Below are 23759 nucleotides of genomic sequence, written 5' to 3' on the forward strand. Positions count from 1 at the left end.
ATGTACACAATTTGCCGTTTAGACACAAAGTGACTGATTTCTCAGTGCACAGTGGTCCTTGGAACAGAGCGAGTCTTTTCAAGGGAAGGGCTTTCTGGGACAGCGCTCAACCCTACCACCCCTCTCTATTTACCTCTGTAGTGGTGCTGGAGAAAAACGCAGTCGTCGATGGACTCCAGGATGCATCCGTAGTTCCAGTTGTGTGCAGACTGGGGAGATCTCTCTTACTGCTGCTCTGACTGTAGATCTCTACAGTGTTCCTGAGGAACACCTCCGTGGTATTCCTTGTGTGTTCAGTGCTGTACGGAACTGTGTTAAAAGCGGTGGAGATCTGTGGGGCAGCTGAGTTTCTAGCAATCCGCACTGCAACTTCTGTCCCCAGGCCAGCTGAGGGGAAGAAAGGACAGTGGCAAAAAAAATCATCCTCACATTTTATGAATTTTACGCCGAGTTCTTCACACAAAATGATTTTGCTTTGAGATAGGCTATCATATGGTTCAGAGTGATCTTGAGCTTGCTATGTAGCCAAATGACCATGAACTTCTGATCCTCTTGCCTCTCCTTCCTAAGTATTGATATTACATGTGTGGATCACCATGCCCGGTGTATAGAGTGCCAGAGGTGGAACCTAGGGCTTGGTGCAGGCTAGACTAGGCAAGGATTTTACTAACTAACATATCCCCAGTCCCATATAAAAACAATTTTTACATAGTAAAAAGAAGGTCCCTTCAATAAGGAGTATGTGGATAAATTTAGTTGTATAAAAAAATCCAAGATCCCCTCAGCATGGGAAAATGTCCATTTGCCCTGTCCAATACACCCATCCTTGCTCCATCTGTCGATTTCACATAGTGGAGGCAGAGTTATGAAAACGGTGTGGATAGGCTAGTTCCACATAGAAGACAGAGTTCAATTGATTCTGTGAATATCTAGATGACTGAATCGGTCTCAGGAGTGGTCCATGGATCTCCCAATATCTACCCAGACTTCTGATCATATGAAATTCATATTATTACATTTCTGGTAGGGGCAGTCATAGCTTTTATCAGCTTCCCAAAACAGTGCTTTCAGACTCACGGTTAGTGATTTGCCTAACTGCATCATGAAGAGTGGAGGCTCCCTGGGTGGATGGGGGGGGCAGTTAATGCTGTTTATTTCTTTAACCATAGTACAAACATTTATGATAGGAACATTTGTGTCCTTAATTTATTTTAACTAATATATAAAAACACAAAAGTTATACTTTAATGATTAGTGATGTTTAAATTCCTGCACATATTGTATAGTGTTTAAAACAGATTATACACATCTCTTTCCTCAAATATCTTTTCAAATTTTATGGTGTAAATATTTAGAATCTCCTTCTAGCTTTTTTGAGATATGCAGTATACATTCCTACTTATCGCTGACTTTCAAACAGCACATCAGAATGTCTTGCTCCTGTCTAACCATAACATACCGTCTATTGATGAGGTGTGTTTTTAATTCTGTGAGTCTTCAATCATGAGACTATTGTGTTTTCTATTCTTTCTTTTTCCCTCCTTTTTTTCTTTTCTTTTTTTGAGACAGTGTTTCTCTGTGAAGCCCAGGCTATCCCGGAAATAGCTCTGTAGACCAAGCTGGCCTCAAACCTGCCTCTGACTCCTGAATGCTGGGATCAAAGGCATCCACTGCCCAGCAAGACTGTTGCATTTTCTAAGTTAGATATCTTTTGGAAGAACAGCTAGTGGTTTAGGATGTATGAGCAGGATGGGATGAAATTTCTATATTGAAAAACAAACTAACATTGGTTCGCCTTGCCATAATCAGAAACTATGCTCTTCTGACATTTCTAACATGCTCCCCCAGGTGCTGCTGCTGCTGGGGGCTTTGGAGTCACTGTGAGCAATACTTTAGGGCAAAGCCGCGCAAAAGAAAGGGTTGGGAAAATTCTGTGAATAATTGGCTGATAAGTGTGTCTGGATGTTTCACCGGCTTTGGGGTGCTGCCTTGTCAGGTGTATCAACCCGACCAAATCCTGTCAGAATCAGGGGACTAACTTTGAAGAGTGTGGGCTTTAAGACTCAGAGCAACTGTTTTACTTCTCATAGCTTCTTTATTTGTTCATTTCATAAAGCAACTGTTTATTAGGCAGCTACTATGTGCCAAGCGGCCCCTCTTAAAGGAGGAATTAGTTATACTTTCTAGTCAACTTTACTTACCCCTCTTTTGAGTCTCATTCCTTCCCATTCTAATTTTACCTGGCTAGCACATTTCATTTTTTCAATGTATGTAAATAAGAGTGGTTAAGGGACAGAAAAGGTTCAGGACAGAAAAGGTCCATTTATGACTTAACAAGTTATAGACAGACATCCTTTCAAGAGTTAATGAAGAGACCAGGGTGATTAAGCATTCTTTCCTTGAGATGCAAGGACAGTGCAGAGGTTTTTGTGTGTGGATAGGTTTGGACAGATTTGGCAAAACACAAGTATTGGACACCAGTTAAATTTGAAGTTCAGGTAATAATATTTTAGTATAATTGAGTATATGTATATAGTATTGGTAAACAATTCAAGAACTATATTACATACCATTTACTTAGTATTTATTTTATTATACTTAAAATTTATCTGAAATTCAAATGTAAGTGGGCATTCATATGTACTGTCTGCAACTTTCCTTGTTGCATGTCTACTGAATCTACACTTCCCTAGCTTTCTGGATGCTTCTTTCTGTATATTTCATTTTTTCCCTTTCATATCATTAGCGATGTTGCCACCTGTGTGCCAGGGTTATACACTTTGCACACAGAGGGGAGATTTAGCTCAAGGTGCTTTCTCATGCCAAACTCAACCATGGTTCTACCTGAGACTTCTTCACAACTGTCTTATGAAGCAGTCTTAATTTCTCAGTCTGGAGTTCAGAGTCTAGAGTTTAGGTGTCTCCTTCAAAAGGCATCTGCCAGTGCAGGGATGCAGAGCAGATGGAGATCAGCATCTCTGTTGCTTCCAGCTTTGGCCAATTCTGACTCTCTAAGTTAAGGACCACCTAATACAATTTTAGTTCTCAGGCTCCTTTAAAAAAGTAATGATGGGGTTAGGGCCTAAATCAAGCTTAAGAATACCTAGCATGCCCTTATATTCTTTGTAAGTCAGGCTGTGCTTCCTTCACTAAAAAATGGCTGGCGAGTTTTTATTGCAAGAACTTAAAAAAAATTAGTCAATATGCACAATCAGTGGATGAAACTAGACTCTCCAGACAAATGATCAAACCTTCTGGAGATTTGTTCTTCAAATAGCATTGCAGATGTTACAGCTGCATACAGCATTTGTGGAATATGAATTTAAGAGGTGTTTCATTCATTTATGCTGTGAAATATTTGTTTAATGATGCAAAGATGTGTTGCATTCTTTTATGTTGCATTTGTTTAACTCTGTAAAGCTGTGTTACTTTGCCTGCCTAAAACACCTGATTGGTCTAATAAAGAGCTGAACGGCCAATAGCAAGGTGGGAGAGAGGGATAGGCAGGGTTGCCAGGCAGAGAGAATAAACAGGAGGAGAAATGTAGGCTTGAAAAAAGAAGAATGAGAAGAAAGAGGAGTAAGAAAAGGAGAAGGAGAGGAGGAAGCCAGGGGCCAGCCACCCAGCCACACAGCCAGCCATGGAGTAAGAAGGAAAGAAAAATATATAGAATAAAGAAGGGTTAAAAAGTCCAGAGGTAAAACATAGTTAAATACAAACAGGATAATTTAAGTTAGAAAAGCTGGCTAGAAACAAGACAAGCTAAGGCCGGGCATTCATAAGTAAGAATAAGTTTCCATGTATTTATTTGGGAATTGGGTGGCAGGCCCCCAAAAGAGAAGGGGAAAAAAAGCCAACTATGCTTTTGGCTTTTACATGGACAAAAATCTCAATCTTCTGCTGCAATTGCCTTTAGTCATCCTCATATATTTTTAAAATAACTCGGACCAAACATACCCATTTTCGATTTGAGGCCACCTCTCTCCTTTTCAGCCAAAGAAATATTTAAATCCAATATCTCTTTATTTTCATGTTTGTATTTTTTAAGTTTTGCTACTTAAAAGCTGGAGAAATTTTACCCTGAACATCCAATTTCTACGTTTTGTGAATTTTAAAGCAGTGTTGCAAAGATAATTGGTACTAGAGCCACCTCTAAGGTTTGCTTATTATAATAGAAACTGCAATCCGGTGGATTCGGTGTGGGTCCCACATTCGGCATTTCTAAGGTTCCCTGGGTGACTCTCGTCTAGCTTTAGCGATATTCGCACCATGAACCAAAATGCAACCCTGATATCTCCCCCTCTTCCTCCCTTGGTCCATTCCCTTCCCTCCTCATCCCCCTCTCCATTCTCTGCAGGGTCTCATGTAGCTGAGGCTGGCCATGGACTTCCATCCCTTTCCTCCACTTTCTAAGTGCTGGGATTAAAGGCATCAACCAATATCAAACCAACAATTGTGATCATTTCTTACGTGGGTCTTGGAGGTTTATAAAATAGATGGGAAGGAAGAAAATCCTTTTATTGATATACAAGACTCTCAAAGTTAAGTTTATTTTTCTATTGCTGAACTCTATTGGAATAGACATGGAATTATTCTAAAAATAGTAGATCATCAGGTATTTTGGTGTCTATTTCTTCTAATTTTTTTTGGGAAGAGTGCAAGCATTTCACAATTCATGAAAGAGGAAGGTGTTTTGATGGTGGCAAGGAAAAGTTCTTACACAATGGAACAATATGTTAAGGCTATTTTTAGCATTTTTATTGTGCCATTGCTACTACATTGTTTTCACATTATAGTGAAATTCTTCCTACGACATAATTCAAGACCAGTGGGGCATCCTGTATTCAACCTAAAACACTTTTGCATTGAAGTTGTTACTAGCTTTTAGTTAGGTCAAGGTCACCTGTGAAATGATATGTGTTGACTTCACCAGGTCAAAACCACCTTTTGAATATCTTCCCAAAGGGCAACAAACTAATAATCAGATACAGAAATGATCATTAACCAACATATAAGGTTTTGTATAACAATAAGGACAATAAACAAATTGGTTTCTCTTAACGTCATTTTTGTGATAAGAAATTTTAACTGTATTAGTATTTCTAATCTAAGAGAGAGGTTAAATATAATGAAATATAATACATCTATTAAAAGTGAGTAAATTATGTGGAAGAGCTAACAGTGAAACTGAAGGTGAGGAAAAGGTGATGCCCATGTATACACACTCCAAACACTAATGGTCTCCATAAGGGTGAAGGGAGAAAAAGATGGGAATTACAGTAGATTAGTAAGAAATGATCAAGATGATTAACATTTCAGAAAATGTAGTCAGGGAAATAAAGAGCACACTTAAAAAAGCATGCTTAAATTACTTTATAAATACCCAAGGGGAAATAAAACAAAATTAACAAATGAAAATTCATACCAACACACAGCATAATAAAATACCAAAGCAGAACAGAGCAGAGCAGAGCAATTAATATGGAATGGAAAAAGAAATATTAATGGACTCCAAGCAACACTTTTCAGTAGCCAGATATTAACAAGTCTTCAGCAATACTATGGGTTGTGCTATGAGTCTCTGTTTTTCTATTCTTAGCCAGATAGGTTGGTGTTGGAGAAATCATGCTTTTGTTGCCATCTTGATGACTCAGAATAATAACTGTAGAGCCCCATTTAAAAAATGCTTTAAAATAGTGATTTGAAAGAGAATTATTTTCAAGCTGGTTCAAGCTGGTTCAAGCTGGGTGTGAGTACATACTTGTAATCTCTACACTTGGGAGACAGAATCCTCTGTAGAAGGATCCACAGTTTGTGAGTTCTAGGCCAGCATGGGCTATACAGTAAGACCTAGTCTCAAAAAAAAAACCCCACAAAAACAAAACAAACAAACAAAAACAAATAAACAAACAAACTAACTAACTAAAACAAAACCAAGGCCTTGCAGGCATCATGAAGCCAAACACTTGCTTTGCATAGTTTGAAGTTAGAAACAGGTCTCCCTTTCTGTGGGTAAGAGTAAAACTGTTATCGGGTGGTAGTGGTGCACGCCTTTAATCCCAGCACTTGGGAGGCAGAATCAGGCAGATCTTTGTGAGCTGGAGGCGAGCATGGTCTACAGAGTGAGTTCCAGGACCAGTCAGAGATACATAGAGAAACCCTGCCTTGAAAATAAATGAGTGAGTGAGTGAATGAATGAATAGTATGACTGTTATATTTACCATGGTTCTGTCATTCAGGACAGACCTGAACAAGTCAGCCACAAGGGAAGAAACTGTCATAGATTGTCTCTACGTGCTGCATATTTCTCTGGTAAAGTTGAATTTTCTAATAGTCTACTGAATTTTTACTCGCTTTGCACAGTCAGAATTGATAGAAGAATTGCAACTGTAAACCTCCGTGTCTAGTGCAGTAGAGCCCTCAACCAGTATCTAATGAAGTACTTGCTTAGCATGTGTGCGAGTGGCAGAAGAACGCTTAAAGATTAGCATGGTAGAAAAGCTCACATCAGCCTCAGAGATGGGTAAACGAAGTAAAGATTTAAGGTACAGTGGATGCTGACCCCCAAGAAGGACTATGAACCCACGTCCATAGTGCCTGCCTCTGGGATCTTGAGGTAGTTGTGCAGGAAGAAAGGTGGGAAGGAATCTTGGGGATCTGTGTGTTTTAGTGAGCTCTGCCTTTCCCCCATGACATGGTCATACAACCAGCTAGAAGAAAGCCAATGGATCAGCACTGGGAAGCATTGGGGAGTACAGGCAAGGACTGGGAATCACTGGGTCAGTACAGGGAAGGACTGGGAATCACTGGGTCAGCACAGGGAGGGACTGGGAAGCACTGGGCAGAACAGGATCAACACTGGGAGGCACTGGGTCAACATGGGATGAACTGGGGAGTACTGTGAAGCACTGGACAGCACTCTTATAAGGGATACACTCTAGACAAGAAGTTAACTTGAATTTAGGACAATTCATTACATCCTGATGAACTTCAGTCTATTTGCTGTGGAGATCTATTTCTAAGTGATTCTCCCAGTGGTCTTTGAGGCTCTCTCTGTCATGCTCAGTGTGTTGTGATTCTTCGAGTTTTATCTTTCATGACTTCCTGAGCCAGCCTCTGATGGAGGAGCAGATTCACTAGGAAAACAGTTAACTTCAAGAGATGGTGAAACTGCATAGATGATGTTCCACAAATATTCCTACTTAGGACTCATTATGTACTGAACCATGAATTTGTGTATGCATGTACAAATATTTGTGTATATCTATCATCTGGGGACACTATCAACAAATTAGAAAAATTTATGACTGCTCATTGGCTTTTATTATATCAAAAAAGTAGGTTGCCTTCCAATGATGTGAACATCAATATGAGAGAATTTCAAAGCATGACCTAGTATCAACCCTGCCTTTTGACATCCATTCCTGTGTTCTAATACTCCTCCTCACTAAAGCATAGAAGTTTCTAGGCCAGTAGAATCAATTTCCTGACCATTGACTTTAGTCATTACAGTTTGTATATGTCAGGATGTATATTCCAACACCTAGTAGTCCTTGATCATAGTGTGTGGCACAAAAGGGAGACTGGAGAAACATTTTTTAGACCCAGTAAGATGACTCATAATTGGGTATGAAAACTCAGTTCAGATCCCCAGGAGCTTTTGAAGGGCACAGGTTGAATAGCACAAGTCTCTCCTACAGTGAGATGAGAGATGGAGATGGGAGAATTCAAAGACTTGTAGGCTACCTAGTGTGGTATATGCAGGGGTGGACAAGAGACATTGTCTCAAATAAGGTGGATGTCAAGGACTAAGGCCCAAAGTTGTCCTCTGACCTTTCTACATGCAAGAAGTGGCACTCATATGAGACTGCACACATACATACATGCACACATACACATTTTAAAGTCTGAATAAGCACAAGAAAAGAAGGGAAAGAAGACATCATAGGCAGAGAAGTTGCTGAGTTTAATGAGGATAATGAAGTTTTCCATTGCTGGGTACCACGTGCTATACTTCTGTTAGTAAATGTGTGTATCTTCCCAAGGAGATAGATGGGAGCACATGGGCTTTGTGAGGATGAGACAGTTAGCAAAATGACTTCCAGAACTGATTCTGAAAGGAGTCACTCACCTTGCTTTGCACAGAGGCTTTCATTGAATAGCTCCCCCTCCTTGTTGGTGTCTAATTTCATCCAGCTATCGAGGTATTTACTGATCTTCCTGACCACTACCTTACGGTTCTGTTTCTTGAGGAAGAGAGAGGTATTTTCCACCTCAAGGAAACCTTCAGGATCATGACAGGTCCATCGGGGTGCCTGGGCACAGGGGGTGGAGACTGCTGGTCGGAAAGGACCCCTTGAGGAGTTGGAGATGCCCAGGCACGATCCAGATCTAATGTGAAGGAACTTCCCGTTCTCAGTCGACAGCCACTGCTGGTTCTGGCTGGTGCCATTGCATGAGCTCATGATCACTTTCTGATTTATGGAAAGACACAGCTGTTTACGGACATGGACTATCTGGAACCCCTCTGGAAGATGAAAGACTTATGAAGTACCATGGAAGGGCCATTAAATAGTAAAACCACCTGCCCACATACCAGCTGAATTAAAAATACCAGGTTTGCTTATATTTTGAACTTTCTAGCATTGCAAGTGCATAATCTCAGATTTTAGCTCATGTGATTTAAAATCTTAAGGCAAACAAACATCATACACGCCCCTACCATCACCACACACAAGCCCAACCAACCAAAAAAAAATCCCCCAAACCCAACTAAGCAACCAAAAATACCCTCCCAAACCAACTAATCAACCCACCAAAACAACAACAACAAAACCCCCAGAAACAACAAAAGAATATCAAAACATTATACACAGCACTCCCCTGTTGAACTTTTGTATGATTTAGTGAGAACATATCCCCACTAGAGAAATGAAAGGGATCTTGGAAAAGTCATCCAAAGAATACAGCTTTTCATTGGATGAAGAAAGATAAACACAGAGACTGATGTGTGTGTGTGTTATCAAAGTCAATTAAATACAGAGCTTTGGGCCCTTTAAGCATTTGGTCTTTTTCATAGCATAGCCCCGTTCCATTGTATAAATGAGAGAGATGTCTCCTTCTCAGTCCTTAAGCTCCCAGAGTAGGTAAATATTTGTTTACGAGCTGCATAGTCTGAATAAACACTTTTAAGATGGGGCACATTTACTAAAAGATAAAGATCTAAAAGATAAAGATACAATGGAAGTTCCCACCTCTCCAAGCACAACTTGTGGCTGGTACACAACAACAAAAGTATTGATTACTGGATCTGTATTCCTGCAGTACTGTAGAAAAGCATTGGAATGATGCCTATGGTTTCCCACCAAACACTGACCTATTTAAGAAATATCAGCGTCTCCTGAAGACTAAATGCCCAGTTTGAGACATTCACAGTAAAGAAGCAAAATATTCAGAAATCGTTTTCAATGAGGTTTTAACCTAAACTACTTAGCTTTTCCATGGAAATATTCAATCCTTCTGAATGACAACTTCCAAATAAGATACATTTCCTTACTCTCTTTAATCCTATTCCTTATGCATATTTTTTTTTCTTTAACAGAAAAGAAAATAGAAGTGTAACCTGCTTGGAAAAATAACAACAACATATGGAATGCTATAGATGGTCACATATAAATAACGAAAGAAGTTTGCTCAGGGTTCCTCTCCCTGAGGCCCATCCTTTCAGGAGCTGAGCTGTCCCAGGCACTTGGTAAACACTTATTTTCTTCTGGAGAGAAATCTCAGCAGTGGCCAGAGCTGTCTTCTCCAACTCCCCCTCCTCATTGTCTTTGGCTACACTGCCCTGGAGACCTGGCTCCAATTCTGACTTCTTTCAGATACTTCTCCAAAGGCTACCAGCCTCCTCGGCTAACTTTGAGAGAGATGATGCCCCAGGACACTGAGGCAGACCCACTCACCCAAGCTCCCGAGGATCAGGCAGCTTAGAATCGCCACGTAAAATTCAGCCTCCATTTTCCACTTAACAACGGTTCACGCTTCGCTTTGGGGGAAAAAAAAATCCTCCCAGATAAGAGAAGCGAAGAGTAGGAAGGAAATGTGCTTCACGGAGAGGGGAAAAGTCAGTGACACACTTCCTCCAATTGAATTGTTTGGGGGAAGCTTTACACCACTGTCCTTGTTTCTGTTTCCTTAGAAAGAAGGTATAATGATCATCTCTTTTTAAACGTTAGATCCAGTCCCCAGGAGCCAGAAGAAACCCCCAGAATGTCTTCCCCTCCCATCCCTTTGGTACATGATTACACCTTAACCTCAAGATGGAGAAAGAGAATTGTAATGTTAGATAATTGAGTCTCCCTACGCCATGCCTTACTTTCAGGTGATACAGTTCTGTCCAATATACGTAAGCCATGTAATTTATGGGGGTCTATGACAAGTGATATAAAGACATAAACATGTACTGTTTGTATAATGAGATGCTGGCGTCTATGAGGAAAACCACATAATGATGGCACTTCTGGATCATTATCTCTCAAGTGATTATAAGATTGCCTTTGGAGAGAGGCATCTCTACCCAGGAGTAGGAAAAGACTAAAATTAAATCCATCATATTACCTACTTCAGTTTGCCCACACGATGGCCTTTTTCCAAGTGGGGGTAAGAAAAGAATATACTCCACTCAATATTTAGTGATAAGAGCCATTTATTGGTAGGTATGAAACAAAGTCAACTTTGCTGCATTGAAAATTCATATATGAGCAGAACATCTCATGTTTGCTGGGTGTAGTTATTTTTACCTTCATTTGTCTCTTGAGAAATGAAACCTGTTAGAAATGTAAGGACGTGCATGACAGCATTCTTATAGAAGAATGTCTGGGAATGAGACAGGTTGGAGCATCCCCAAAAGGCACCTGCCTCTTATTGGGAGAGAGATTCCAGGCAGACAGCATATTCAAAAAAACCCCTTCTCAGTAGAAGAGAGATGAGTATTTAAAATTATTGATTCTTTATAGTTACTATAAATTTGTTTATCCCCTTTTTAAAGCAAAACAAGTCACAATGTAGAAATATAGTGGTTAGAGTTGAGGAACAGGTGCCAACTCTATGCCTAATAATAGAATATATATGTATGTATGTATAGATATACATATATATGTATGTATCCAATGAAAGCCATTGTGCTCTGTAATTGATCCATAGGAGGTACTATAAATACACATTTAATAGATATTATCAAGACACATTTCCATATAAAATAGTTACAGCATTTGATTTTTTTTTTTTTTCAAAATCAAAAATGTAGTTGTTAAAAATCTGTGATGGATCACTTGCAACTTTAGGAGCAAGATTCTGGTAACTGAGATATAGGTAATAGCACTTAAACCGGAACAGTTGGATGGCTGACAGTCCATTCACAAGACAGACTTTATGAACATCTAAGCACACGATCGCGATGTCTTCAGCAGCTCCTCCTGCCGTCACAAGGACAGTCACTGAGTATCACACACATAGATTCTGTGTGGCAGATAATCAACACAGACGAAACAAAATCCACCTCGGGCTGTGTGAGAAGTGATCATACCTCCATCAGCATGGGACCTTCGAAATAGTTTGGGGGATGCCTACAAATGCATTCCTATACACAAAGGATTGACAACCTTGCTCGTCGCCAGGTCTTCCGCAGTCCATGCCTCAGGTTGGCTTTGGCGCCTCCTCATCCACTGTAGGAAGGCTCCATCCCAGGAGCCTTTAGTAGGCGATTTCATGAATCACCTGTGAGAGATGGACGCTCTGGTAAAAATCTTCACGGAGTCACTGGACGGTTTCTGGTGAAAGTCGGCTCTCGTACAGGCACAGAGCGTGGTGTACAAATTCATACTGCTCACTGGTTTGGACCATGCCACCCCTGCATGGAAGAGATCATAAAAGAACTCAGTTTTGCTGACACATTATAGTCCTGTCACCTACACATGTTGTGAGAACTAGAGTGTTACGACAAACATACAGAATAGCTGATTATATATATATATATATTACAATATATAAATATATATATAATATAAATAAATATATATTTTTGCTATCCTTCTTACCTGTGTCTAAACCTCCTGGCCGGGTGAAGTTTAACATGTCAATGCAGTCACATGCTGTGCAACAATGTCATAACATGATGCATTACTCACAGGTTAGTGATAACGGCGACACTGGCGTGAACAAGCCCACCCGCTGAGAGTTGGAATTATGCACATTCCCTGATAATGTTAATGACGACAAACGACTTCGCTGCTAGCGTTGGCGTTTGCTACATTTCTTAGTGTTACTGAGCTTGTGCTCCTGCCTCAGTTTTAAAAGTCGACTGGAAAACTGTACCGAGTGCCATGTTAGGCCAGCAGCCACTGCAGACGTATCACAGTTCCTGTACCTCCTGACCGTGTTGTCTTCTCTCGAGCAGTCATTGTCCTCCGATGGCTTTGAGAGATGCAGGAAATGCCATACACATATCGTATCATCTAGGTGTGTTAGGCTGTGCTATCCGCGTTTGTACATATATAATGTACATATAACAATGAAGTTGTCTAATGGTACAATTTCCAGAACATCTCTCCATCATTAAGCAACACCTCTCTCTCTCTCTCTCTCTCTCTCTCTCTCTCTCTATATATATATATATATATATATATATATATATATATATATGCACACATATATATGTGTATGTATGCATTTATGTGTGTGTGTGTGTGTGTGTGTATGCATATAGCTCAATATAATGCCATGCACTCAAGGCACCTGCCTATTTTAGTGTTTGGAGACAGGGTCTCCTATAGCTGAGGCCGGTATTGAACTCACTCTGTGGTAGAGAATAACCTTGGACCTTGATCCTCCCGCCTCCTGGAAGTATTTTTGCCTGCATACTGTTACCCGAGCAGGGACAGAACCTTACAGCTGAGGACTCGGATTCCGGAATGAGTCAGGCCACTTAGCCCAAACCCCGCCAGTGCTAATTTTTACCTGTGTGATTTCCACAACTTCCTTAAGAACATTTGGTCCCAGCTCCCTCCTCTGTTAAAGCAAGACAGTGACTAGGTTACAAAGTCATAATGAGCTCCAGGTAAACTCAGAGCCCCTGGGGTGGAGGGATTATTTCACTGGAGCCTTATCATCCATCTTCTGTTAGAATGAATGCATGATGCATTGGGGCTAAAAGTGATGGAAGCAGGCTAGCAAAGCACAGTTGAGCTGTGATGTGATCTATGGCTCTTCCTACAAGTGAAAGATCTACGGTCAAGTGGTTTGTTTAAGGCTGGTAGGGCACCAAGCAGCCCTCGGGTGTGCTAGGCATCTAAACACAATAGTGGGTGGATCCCTCCGCTGGCTGGAAACTGGGAATCAGCTCTCGCTTTTCCTCTTTGCTGGGGCGAATGTCATCACCAGCTGTTCAGCATCCCCAGTGTCAGAGATGGATAGAAGGCAGCTGCTTTTTTTGTGAGAAAAATCACTACTTCTCATCCTGCGTTTCTATACACAACACTTTTATCACGTTTTTCTCCTGGGCTGATTGTTCTTTAGCTTGATGAAATTGTCAGGCATTAATACAAAAGTTACCTATTCTTCATTTCACTGAATAAGAATTATCACTATGGTAATTATCTGAATTTTTGTCATCTCTCTGTAACTCCTCAGTCACACAACAAATCCTATTTTAGTTCCCACCCCCCTCCCTGGTTTTATCTAGTTTTTTTTTCCCCCTAGTGGTGGTTGGTACTATTCAGAATAATTTTCAGACCACACAGGCAATATCAACTTAAAAGCATGATGTGCTGTTCTGTCACATGACCTCTGGTTAATGACACCTGAAACTAGCCTTGTATCGACAGATGCCTGTCCAACTACTGAGGCAGTGAGACGACACCCTCTGAGCTAAACAGTCATTCCTCAGGCAGGCTTGACACAGTGTCAAAACTATGTATTCGGCAAGAAGAGAAGAGGTAACTTCAGTTTCCAGTGACAGCAACGTGTTGGCGGCCATATACCAGTCTTTTCCAGAAGAACTGTATACTTTGTTTACCAAGCATGGACTGGTCAGAAGGTAACAACAACAACAACAAAAATGGCAGCAGAGGAATCACTTTCTTTTCCCAGTTGCAGGATGACGTCTGGGAACATTTCAAAAAAAAAAAAAAAAAAATGTAGCAGGTGTGGGAGCCCGTTCTCGGGTTCCTCGTGGCTTTACCCAGCAGGTCCGCATAGAGGATGATCAGGACCATGGGCCTGAGTGCAGGTGTCTGAGATGGTCTGCACTTGGCTGTGCTGGGGGAGGAGGTCTTTTGCTCCACCCCTTGGCGTCTCTATAAATACCCTGGGCCAGAGACAGTCGGGGCCCGTTGGAATAGGTTCCAGGCCCACTCGGGGCTATCCTGTATTTTCTATCTGTTTATCTCCTCGATATTCTCCGCAATAAATCCTTCTATCTAATATTTCCTGCTGATTGCACTCAAGAAAACTCTGGGGAACTGTGGGGGTGGTGGGTAAACACCCCACACAGGTGTTCAGGAGATGCCAGTCTGGATGGCAAAGCTTGGGAGACACAGCCACAGTAAATATTAGGGCAGCTGCAGGGTGCTGAGAAGTGCCTCCCTTCCTTTGACATTTTCTCAGAGAATCGATACTCCTACGTCAAGCTGCAGGCTGTAAGTGGAGGCTCTGTGTGCACTTCCTCTCTTGGGCTCTGGTCTGTGAACCTGCTCTGACCATTTACCTCATATTGAGGTAAAATCTCTCCCCTTTCTTGACTGTTCTGTTCAGCCATGGCATTTGCGTGTCCAATTGGTGGACCAGTGGACCAGTGGAGTCACAATTTAGTTCTTAGTAATCATTTCACCATAAGTAGCTCAGTAATGTGTGGTCATGGTTGGAAGAGATTCACTGTGATTAAGTTCTATCAGGTATAACAGATTGTGTTAACTAGGCCAAGGCTGCTACAGCCAGGGAAAGATGGGAACACGTAATACACTCTGGCAAAATTGTCGTGGATCAGAAGACACAGGAAAAGTGTTGTTATTTCCCATTTCTTTCGGAAAATAAGAACAAAAGCAGTAGCATCAGAGGAGTCCTCTAAGATCAGTCATCAGAATTACTGGCAAAAATTTGTTTCTCTATGGGCCGGGCTATCAGCCAGTTTCTGGAATGCTCATGGGCGGAGAAACCTTTAGAGGCAGGCTTCCGAAGACATCAAAATGAATTTCTCGATCTCTAACTTTCTCACCCTATTGGCCAACTGAAATAACCCCAATGGGTCTCAAGATTCCCCTTGTAGTCACACAATAGTTCTCTAAATGATGAAAACAACCATCAAAGTCCCATAATCTTTCTTCTCTAGACTAAACATCCTGTGGTTACTCAACATTTCTGTGTAGCCCGGTTTCCCTGTCCCTCACAGACAGTCTCCCCCTTCTACAAGCTATTTTATGAAATGGGACCTTCCTACAGTGTTGTGTCTTGTCCTGATGGGATCGTGTCAGCAAGCATCCTTTCTCCCTTAGCTCTATGTTGTAGACCATTGAGATTCCATCTGCAGGAACGTCAGGAGGTGAGGCCGCTGGGTCTGCCGGGTGCTTGATGAGCGGCAAGCCTCTTAGGAACAGCTAGGTTAATTAAAAGTCAGCAGGACTGTCTCGAATGTGAAAATTACAGTTTTTCTTTTCCATCCTGTACTGAAGCTATTGAAATTTTGAAATTAAACACAGGAACTTACATTTGTCCCTGTTCATTTTAATTTGTTAATTCTTCTGAGCACAATGTTCTTGTGTATGGAATCATTATTTCTAACAACATTCAATATATTACTCTTCCATTTCCCACTTCCAGTATTGAACTGTCTAGGCATTTAACAAGCATTTCTTGTATCTTATCTAAGTCATTTATTTAAAACAAAGTGGTAGCAACAAATAGAAAAGATAGGACCAAAATAAGATGACGTCTCTATGATGAGTAATTTGATATGATATGCATTATTTAATCTCATCTTAATATTGTTTCCAGTTAAGTTGTAGGTTTTTAAGGTCAAGCATGTCATACTTTTCATATTTGCTACAGTGAAAAACACATAGCAGCTCCTACATGTAAGAGACACGTAACTAGTCCTAGGTTGAATAGGTAATGTATCAAATAAATAATCTGGGCCATAAATATATTTATGTTATGTGAAAATAGATAGACCATGGGCTAAAAGAAAGCAAAAAGTTTCCCAGGTTACATTCATTAGATACTGGTTAAAATTGAAGAACTTATCATAGTCATTTTGGGAAATATTTGATAAATGTTTTTGCAGAACATATTGGTATACAGGATATTCCATTGACCTTTGTAAGAACTTAAAATCTAGGATTACCATTCAGGTTGTATTCTGTTCTAGGGAAGAACATTTTTCTTTTGTAAGCTGGTACTATGAAACAAAACACAAAACAAACCCAGGCAGCTAGGACAACACACAAAATATTTTTTGCAGAAAAAATGAATACAGCTATATAGATTACGGGGCCTTCAAAAGAGTTTCATAGTAATTCACTCTCACCCCAATTTAGCAATAATTGATCCTAGGCATTTGATTCAATCAGATGGGGTCTGTGGATTTGTTGAAATCTAATTCAAAGAGCAGACACTAACAAAAGCCGTTACCTCTGGGAGGTCAAAGTTTCAACTCAACCAAAGTTAAGGTTTTAGCAGAGTTCCACAGTGGTCCGGAGTCTTAGGAGACTAGGCTGCGCAGGCTCCAGAACTGTCAGAGCATCACCAGTGAGACAGAAGACTAGAAATTAGCATTGTTTCTCCCCCATCATAGAACTGAAGAATTCTCTTTCGGTACATATTTGGGTTCCACTAACTACCATAGTTAAGTTTTCATTTATGTCTACTGTTCAGTAAGTATTAACTAAAAAAGAATAAAATTATCTGGGCCCACAGGCCTATGACCTCAGCACTCTGTTAGGGACAGGGGAGAGGATCAGGAGTTTAAGACCAGCCATGACACCCATGACTATCTCAAAATGCAAAATGTGGAAACACATACACACACACACACACACACACACACACACACACACACCACCACCACCACCACCACCACCACCACCACCACCACCACCAAACCCAGTAAAATGAATATGGCAAGAAAGCCTCAGCTAAGACAGTGGCTATGAGTTTGAAATGGTCTGGAATGCCAAGGTGTCACAATCATTACCAACAGGGATCAAAGTATGTTAAGAGGCCAGAAGAAGCCGGGCGGTGGTGGCGCACGCCTTTAATCCCAGCACTCGGGAGGCAGAGTCAGGCGGATCTCTGTGAGTTCGAGGCCAGCCTGGGCTACCAAGTGAGTTCCAGGAAAGGCGCAAAGCTACACAGAGAAACCCTGTCTCGAAAAAAAACCAAAAAAAAAAAAAAAAAAAAAAAAAAAAAAAAAAAAGACGCCAGAAGAAAACAAACACAAACTCAGCACATACTGCTGTCAGGATAGATTCTGTCTCCACTACCAATCGGATAGTTTAATGATTATTGCGTCATCTTTGCAGTGCTCAGCTTTTTTTTTTTTTTTCTCTCTTCATATACAAAAAACAACGAGGAGGCAACACAGTCATTGTACCTACTGGGCACCGTTGTGAGGCACAAATGGGACAACCCACTTCAGATGCTCAGGATAAAGCTAGGCTCCTACAAACACTGTATATATACACGCATCCTCTGGTCAAACAAGGCTAGTCAGAAAGCTCTGGGTGAATTCTCTGTCAGCCTTGGAGGACTAAGAAGAAGCCTGGCCAAGGACAAATGGGTCCAAGTTGGGCACATCTGGATGGAAACGATCCAACTATGTTTCTATAGGAGGAGACAGTTATAGGACAGGGAGCTGGGTACCACGGGAGTGTGGGCTTGGAGCCTGGCAGGGTTCGGGTGTAAGTCCTTACTGTCAAACCTACTAGTTTCGTGATTTCATTAATTAATTTTAATTGCCACTTTGAAACAGGGTCTTGCTAAGTAGCCCCAGGCTTGGCTCAAACTCCTGCAATCCTCCTGCTTCATCCTCCCAAGCGCTGAGATTACAGGAGAACATCACCATTCCAGAGAGCTCTGAATTTTTTTTTTTTTAGACAGGCCACTTATCTCTTCCCCCACACTTTGGCTTTTCCCATTTATAAAATAATGAAGGACAGCTGTTGCCACCTTATGAGCATTAAATATGTCAGCTCGCTTGACTGTCGAGCTGCAGGACAGTCACCGAAACTCCAGGAGTCCCTGGCTCTTGGTGGTGTCGGGGAGAAGGAGGAGGTGAGCTGATCGCGTCCCCATCAGTCCCAGCTGTCCCTAGGGTAGCCACGCTTTTAGTGGCTCTTCACATTGGTGCTATGTGGAAGATTTTGTCTGCAAGAAATTTTCCATTGTTCACACCCACAAAAGAGCTTGAAAAGCACTGGCCTGGTAATTGAATGTGTTACCTAATAAGGCTGCAAGTTCTGTAGGGCTTAAAAGATAATTTAAAAATGCTTTAGCACAGTGGCTGCTGGTGTGTAAGTACTAAATAGATGCTGCACATCTTTGTTCTTTGAATCAGTGTTCGGTTGACACTATACCTAGGTTGATCACTATACCTAGTTGCTTGGAACAGTCATGGTTCACTCCTAAGCCATGCTGAGGATCTGGTGATGCTCTCTTGGAAAGCCTGGGATTGCATTTTAGATTATTAGTTTATCCTGTGTATGACATCCCCTATGCTCCGGAAACAAAGTAGCTCCCTTTGTTGTAAAGGTGCCGTGGGCTCTGCTTTCCTTGTGGCCATAGACTAGGAAGACAGTTAACCAGACCAGAAAGCATTCAGATATGCTACCCTTTCTAGACATGGCAGATATCTCATCTCATTAGCTCCGCCAAGCCCGGAGATCAGTGTCAGCTCCTTCCCGAGCAGGGAAGCACGCAACTGTGTCAGCTGGGGGTCGACTGAAGCCAGAAGAGGGAAAAACGTAGGACTCCCCTGCCCATGCTTTGCAAGTGAGCTGGTATTTTGGAAAAAAAAACAAACAAAACAAGACAAAAACTCTCAGAGCCTCCCAGATGCCCAGGAGAGAGCTTTGGCTTTTAACATGTTAAAATTGTGACCTTTTGTGACTGTTCACACACACACACACACACACACACACACACACACACACACACACACACACAGCTATGGCCTTTCCTGCCGTACCACCCAGCCAGTATCCGGTCTAATCAGTAGACTGAAGGAATTCTGCAGTGGTGACTCACTTCTGGGCTAACAATGGAACTCTCGAGCCTTTGCTTTTTATTCTTTTCAAATCTGGAATTCTTTTGGTAAAGTTTGGTACAGTAAATTTAGAACAAAAGGTGTAGACGTTAATGTGCCTCGTGGGTAAAGGTCTGATGGTTTTGGCATGAGTCAAGGGAGGCTGAGTCGGCTGTCCCAGTCCAGGGCCCAGCTGTGCAGTGTGCCAACCCCTCCACCAAAGTTTCCCCAGATCTTTAGCAGATGTCCTATCAAGAAAGGAGAATTCAGTTGGGTGTGGTGGTGTAGGTCTGTGATCTCAGTATGTTCGAGGTGGAGGCAGGAGGATTGGGACTAAGCCACATGAGACCCTATTTAAAGAACACAAAACAAAGCCAGGTGTGGTGGCTCCGGCCTTTAATCTTGGCACTCGGGAGGCAGAGGCAGGTGGATCTCTGTGAGTTCGGGTTTCCAGTTCCAGGAAAGACAGAGCTACATAATAGAGACCCTGTCTCGAAAGCAAAGCAAAACAAAGACAACAGACAGCAAGGGAGAACTAAAACATAACCATGACTGATGTCTGAACAGATATTTTGTGGGGTGTGCATGTGTGTGCATATGTGTGTGCATGTGTGTGCATATGTGTGTGCACATGCATGTATACATATGGAAGACAGAGAATAACTTCAGATGTCATTCTTCAGACCCTAGCCACTTTTTTATTTTAAAAAACAGGTCCTCTCATTGGCCTGTACTTTCAAAGTAGGCTAGGCCTCCTGGCCAGTGAGCCTCAGAAATCTGCATGCCTCTGACTCTCCAGTCCTGGGATTACAAACTCACACTACCACATGCAGCATTTTCTAAACATAGGTTCTGAGGATTGAACTCAGGTCCTCATGTTTATAAAACAACAATCAAATCAAATCAAAACAAAACAAAAGATGCCTTACCAACTGAGCCCAATCCCCCTCCCACCAAATGTTTTGAACATTGACACTTTCTCTGAAATAGAATATTTATTGGGTATAAAAGTTGTGCAGATCAAGTGATGATTTGATTATAGCTCTAATATTTGTACACACACACACACACACACACACACACACACACACACCAGGTTGGATTTGAACTCTCTATGTAGCTGAGAAAGACCCTGAAATTCTGATCTGCCTGACTCTACCCCCTCGTTCTGGGATTCTAAGCATATACTACCATTCCTGGTTTATGTAGTGCTGGGGATTGAACTCAGGGCTTTGGTCATGCTAGGCAAGCTCTCTATTAGTTAAGCTACATCCCCAGAACTAGCTTTAGCATTGTTTTCAAGATAAATTTTTCCCTGAAAATTATCCACCTTTCCCCAACACACTGAATAAGTAGGCTAACATTCAGTTAAGTCCTAGCTAGAATGAAGATAAATGTTGTCCTGGCAATCCTTGCAAGGTTCCATTGTGAAACCTGTTTTACAAAGAGGGCCTCTTATTAGGATCCCCCAAACCAGAATGTCAGGAAAACACACACCAATTTCTTGGACTTCATCTCTAGATGCTCTGAGACTAAGTAAGGCAAAATTCAGAATTCCTGATCTTCCAATGGGGCCTTTATAACACACTGGATGTAGTGTTGTGGTTAGTGTGGAATACAGAAATGTAGTAAATGTCAGGCTGTGCTTGATAAGATTACAATAAGGAGTAGAAACCAGATTTGAAATTATTTTAGCTATATTTGGAGACAAAGAATATTTGAGGACATACATTAAAATAGGATATTGATGGCATGTATATTCCTTCTCTCAGATGGGTATGTTAAGAAAAAAAAAAAGCAATCTACCAAACTGAAGTGAGTAATGAAAACATTTCAACAATGATGTGACGCACACCGGAAGTGCTTTCTATCCAGTCTGGGAAGGTACAGGTGAAGCCACTGGATGTCATTCTACTTTGAAGGCCCCCAAGGTAAGGGCACTCTGAGACAGTTACAGACTTCACTAACTCTCAAAACAAACCCCAGGATTAGACAGACTGCTTCCTGTTCTGTGAAGGGCGTCAAAGAAGGTGATGAAAGCTTTCAATCCAGAGATTCCAATATAAGTTTCACTTTCTAAATTCTGTTTTCACATTCTGCTGGTATTTGGCGGTCCGGGGGAGTTGGGGGAAATATAGTGGGGGAAAATGTCTGCAATCAATCTGCAATAGCACATATTCCTTTCCTCCCTGCTAGATGTCTGGACACTCACAGGCTCCTTTTCAGTCATTCTCTTGTAATGTCTATGAGGCAGGTTCTCAGTGTTCTTGGGCCATTTTATTACTATAGATCATTATTATTATTATTTTAAATAAATAAATAAATACTTTATTATATCTATATACATATATGATTTTTTTTTTGGTTTGTTCTCAAGACAGGGTTTCTCTCTGTGTATCCACCATGACTGTCCTGAAACTCACTTTGTAGACCAGGATGGTCCTGAGCTCACAGAGATCAGCTTGCCTCTGCCTCCCGAGAGCTGGGATTACAGGCATGCGCCACCACCACCTGGTGATCATTATTATTAGTTAGGATTATCATTGAGTGTGTGTGTGTGTGTGTGTGTGTGTGTGTGTGTGTGTGTGTGTGTGTATGTGTGTGTGTGTCTGTGTCTGTGTATGATGGGTGAATGCATATGTGTTTTGGTTCTTGCCTTTCCATTTCACTGAAATCAGGACATCTTTATCATTTGCCTTTGTCTATGCAAGTCCGTCTGGCCCACTGGCTTCTTCGAATTCTCCCATCCTCACCCTCCATCTCACTGTTGGACAACTTAGATTACAGCTGTCTTCTGCTGTAACTTTAGTGTGTTTTGGGGGTTCAAACTCAGGTCCCACTTCTCTGGCAAACACTTTACCCATGGGGCCATCTTCCCGGCCTCCATCTTTATTTTTTTTTTTAAAGAGACAAGTGCATATATTATATTCAGTGCATAAATGACCTTACGTCACTCTCCCGTGGCACAGCTTGGGCACTGTTGTGAGTCTGTTGGAGAGTGAGTTACATGGCGAAAGGCGATTGGCTGATAAAGCTCCATAGCAACTGAATTCTCAATTAGCGGTATTTGAGGTTAGAAGATTCAGAAAAGTGTAAAAGGGCTTTGTAAGCACTACAAAATGATTGCACTGTGTTCTTTTTGATACTAATGTTATGGGTCCTCTCTTTCCTCTAATTTTATTTTTAAGTTGCCAGTTTATGCATGTCTAGTAACCATCTCAACAGGAAAAGGTGACTGACTCAAACATTTCTTTCCATACAAGCCAACACAAAGTTCCCTGTACTTATCAGGCGTACTTAACTGGCGTTTGTAACAATCTAACCCAAAATAATCAGAAGTAGGCATTTTCCCCTGGTTTATATATCAAGAAGTTCAGGATGATTGGGAAAATGTTAGTCCATGAACTTATAACTCTGTGCTTAACCTATTGAAGTCTCCCACTCCAGAAAACAACAGCCTTTGCTAAACAAACAAACAAACAAACAAACAAACATCTCAAATCTGACCATTTAAAAATTTGAGTAAAATTAGAAATTTAGTTTAGGGTGTTAAAAGGAAATCAAGCATTAGTTAAGTTAATGTTAATATAAGCCTATATTGCCCGCTGCTTGAGCGGCTGATGCAGAAGGATCTCAAGCTGGACCTGTCTTAGTCACAGAGTGAGTTCAAAGCCATTCTGGGGAACTTAGTAAGGCTTCGCTTCAAAACAAAAAGCAAAAAGAGAGATGGGATATAATTTATGAGACTCTACGTTCAGTCCCAAACACACACACACACACACACACACACACACACACACACACACACACACACACACACTTAATATGTGAATTGAGCTGGGAAATGTGGCATCCTTTTTATCTTGGATTCTCCTTTAAGAATGAATCCTGTAGTTACTATTTCTGAGGCCAGATATTTTTACAGCATCCTTTTCCTAGGAGGCAGCAGGCACATGTTGTGGCTATTATTACAATGCCATTGTTCTTCGTGTAACCAAGGATAAGAGACCCCAATAAAGCAACCCCTAAGAGGGATGCTAGAACACAAGGGATCATCATCCCCCAATCACTGCACCTCAGGGTTGAAAAGGCATCCTACTTGAGGTTCCTATGAGTTTCCCAACTGTATCAGGACCCCAACTAAACATAGTGCATGCGTCACTGACTTTCAAATGCATGCAGGTGTTATTGTGAATCATGGAATGAAAACTAATTTACAAACACGAGATTCAAAATGCAAGGTTGGAGGCCTATGAAGTTGTATACTCCCCCAATGGGGTCTTCATACCAGAAGGGGTTGGGCTCCATCTTTCTTTATGCTAATAGGCAGAGAGGTCTAGAGTGGACGAGCGGTCACTGAAAGTCTGGGGCAGAGGTAGGATTTGCTTCAAGCATCTTGACCTATGGTCTAGAGATGCCCGATTTTACATAGTACATGGTTGCCTGCATACTCTCCTACCACACAGTCCCA

General features: G+C 41.4%; 2 protein-coding genes across 4 annotated transcripts in view; both read right to left on the reverse strand.

Moving 5' to 3' along the window:
- Positions 1-10212, reverse strand: part of Ptprb (protein tyrosine phosphatase receptor type B) — a 113150-nt gene extending 102938 nt beyond the window's left edge. Inside the window, exons 1-3 of the mRNA XM_028877960.2 lie at positions 9960-10212; positions 8132-8527; positions 134-387 (exon numbers count right to left, since the gene is read on the reverse strand). Of these exons, the coding sequence (XP_028733793.1) occupies positions 134-387; positions 8132-8527; positions 9960-10014 (705 nt within the window). The 5' untranslated portion in view covers positions 10015-10212. The remainder of the gene's footprint in view (positions 1-133; positions 388-8131; positions 8528-9959) is intronic.
- Positions 10213-10684: 472 nt separating this feature from the next.
- Ptprr (protein tyrosine phosphatase receptor type R) overlaps positions 10685-23759 on the reverse strand; it is a 246902-nt gene continuing 233827 nt past the window's right edge. For all 3 annotated transcript variants that reach the window (XM_028877961.2, XM_028877962.2, XM_037196754.1), the window contains one exon: positions 10685-11905. In XM_028877961.2, the coding sequence (XP_028733794.1) occupies positions 11812-11905 (94 nt within the window). In that variant the 3' untranslated portion in view covers positions 10685-11811. The remainder of the gene's footprint in view (positions 11906-23759) is intronic.

This window comes from Peromyscus leucopus, chromosome 18, assembly GCF_004664715.2.
Source record: "Peromyscus leucopus breed LL Stock chromosome 18, UCI_PerLeu_2.1, whole genome shotgun sequence".
NCBI classification, from domain to species: Eukaryota; Metazoa; Chordata; class Mammalia; order Rodentia; family Cricetidae; genus Peromyscus; species Peromyscus leucopus.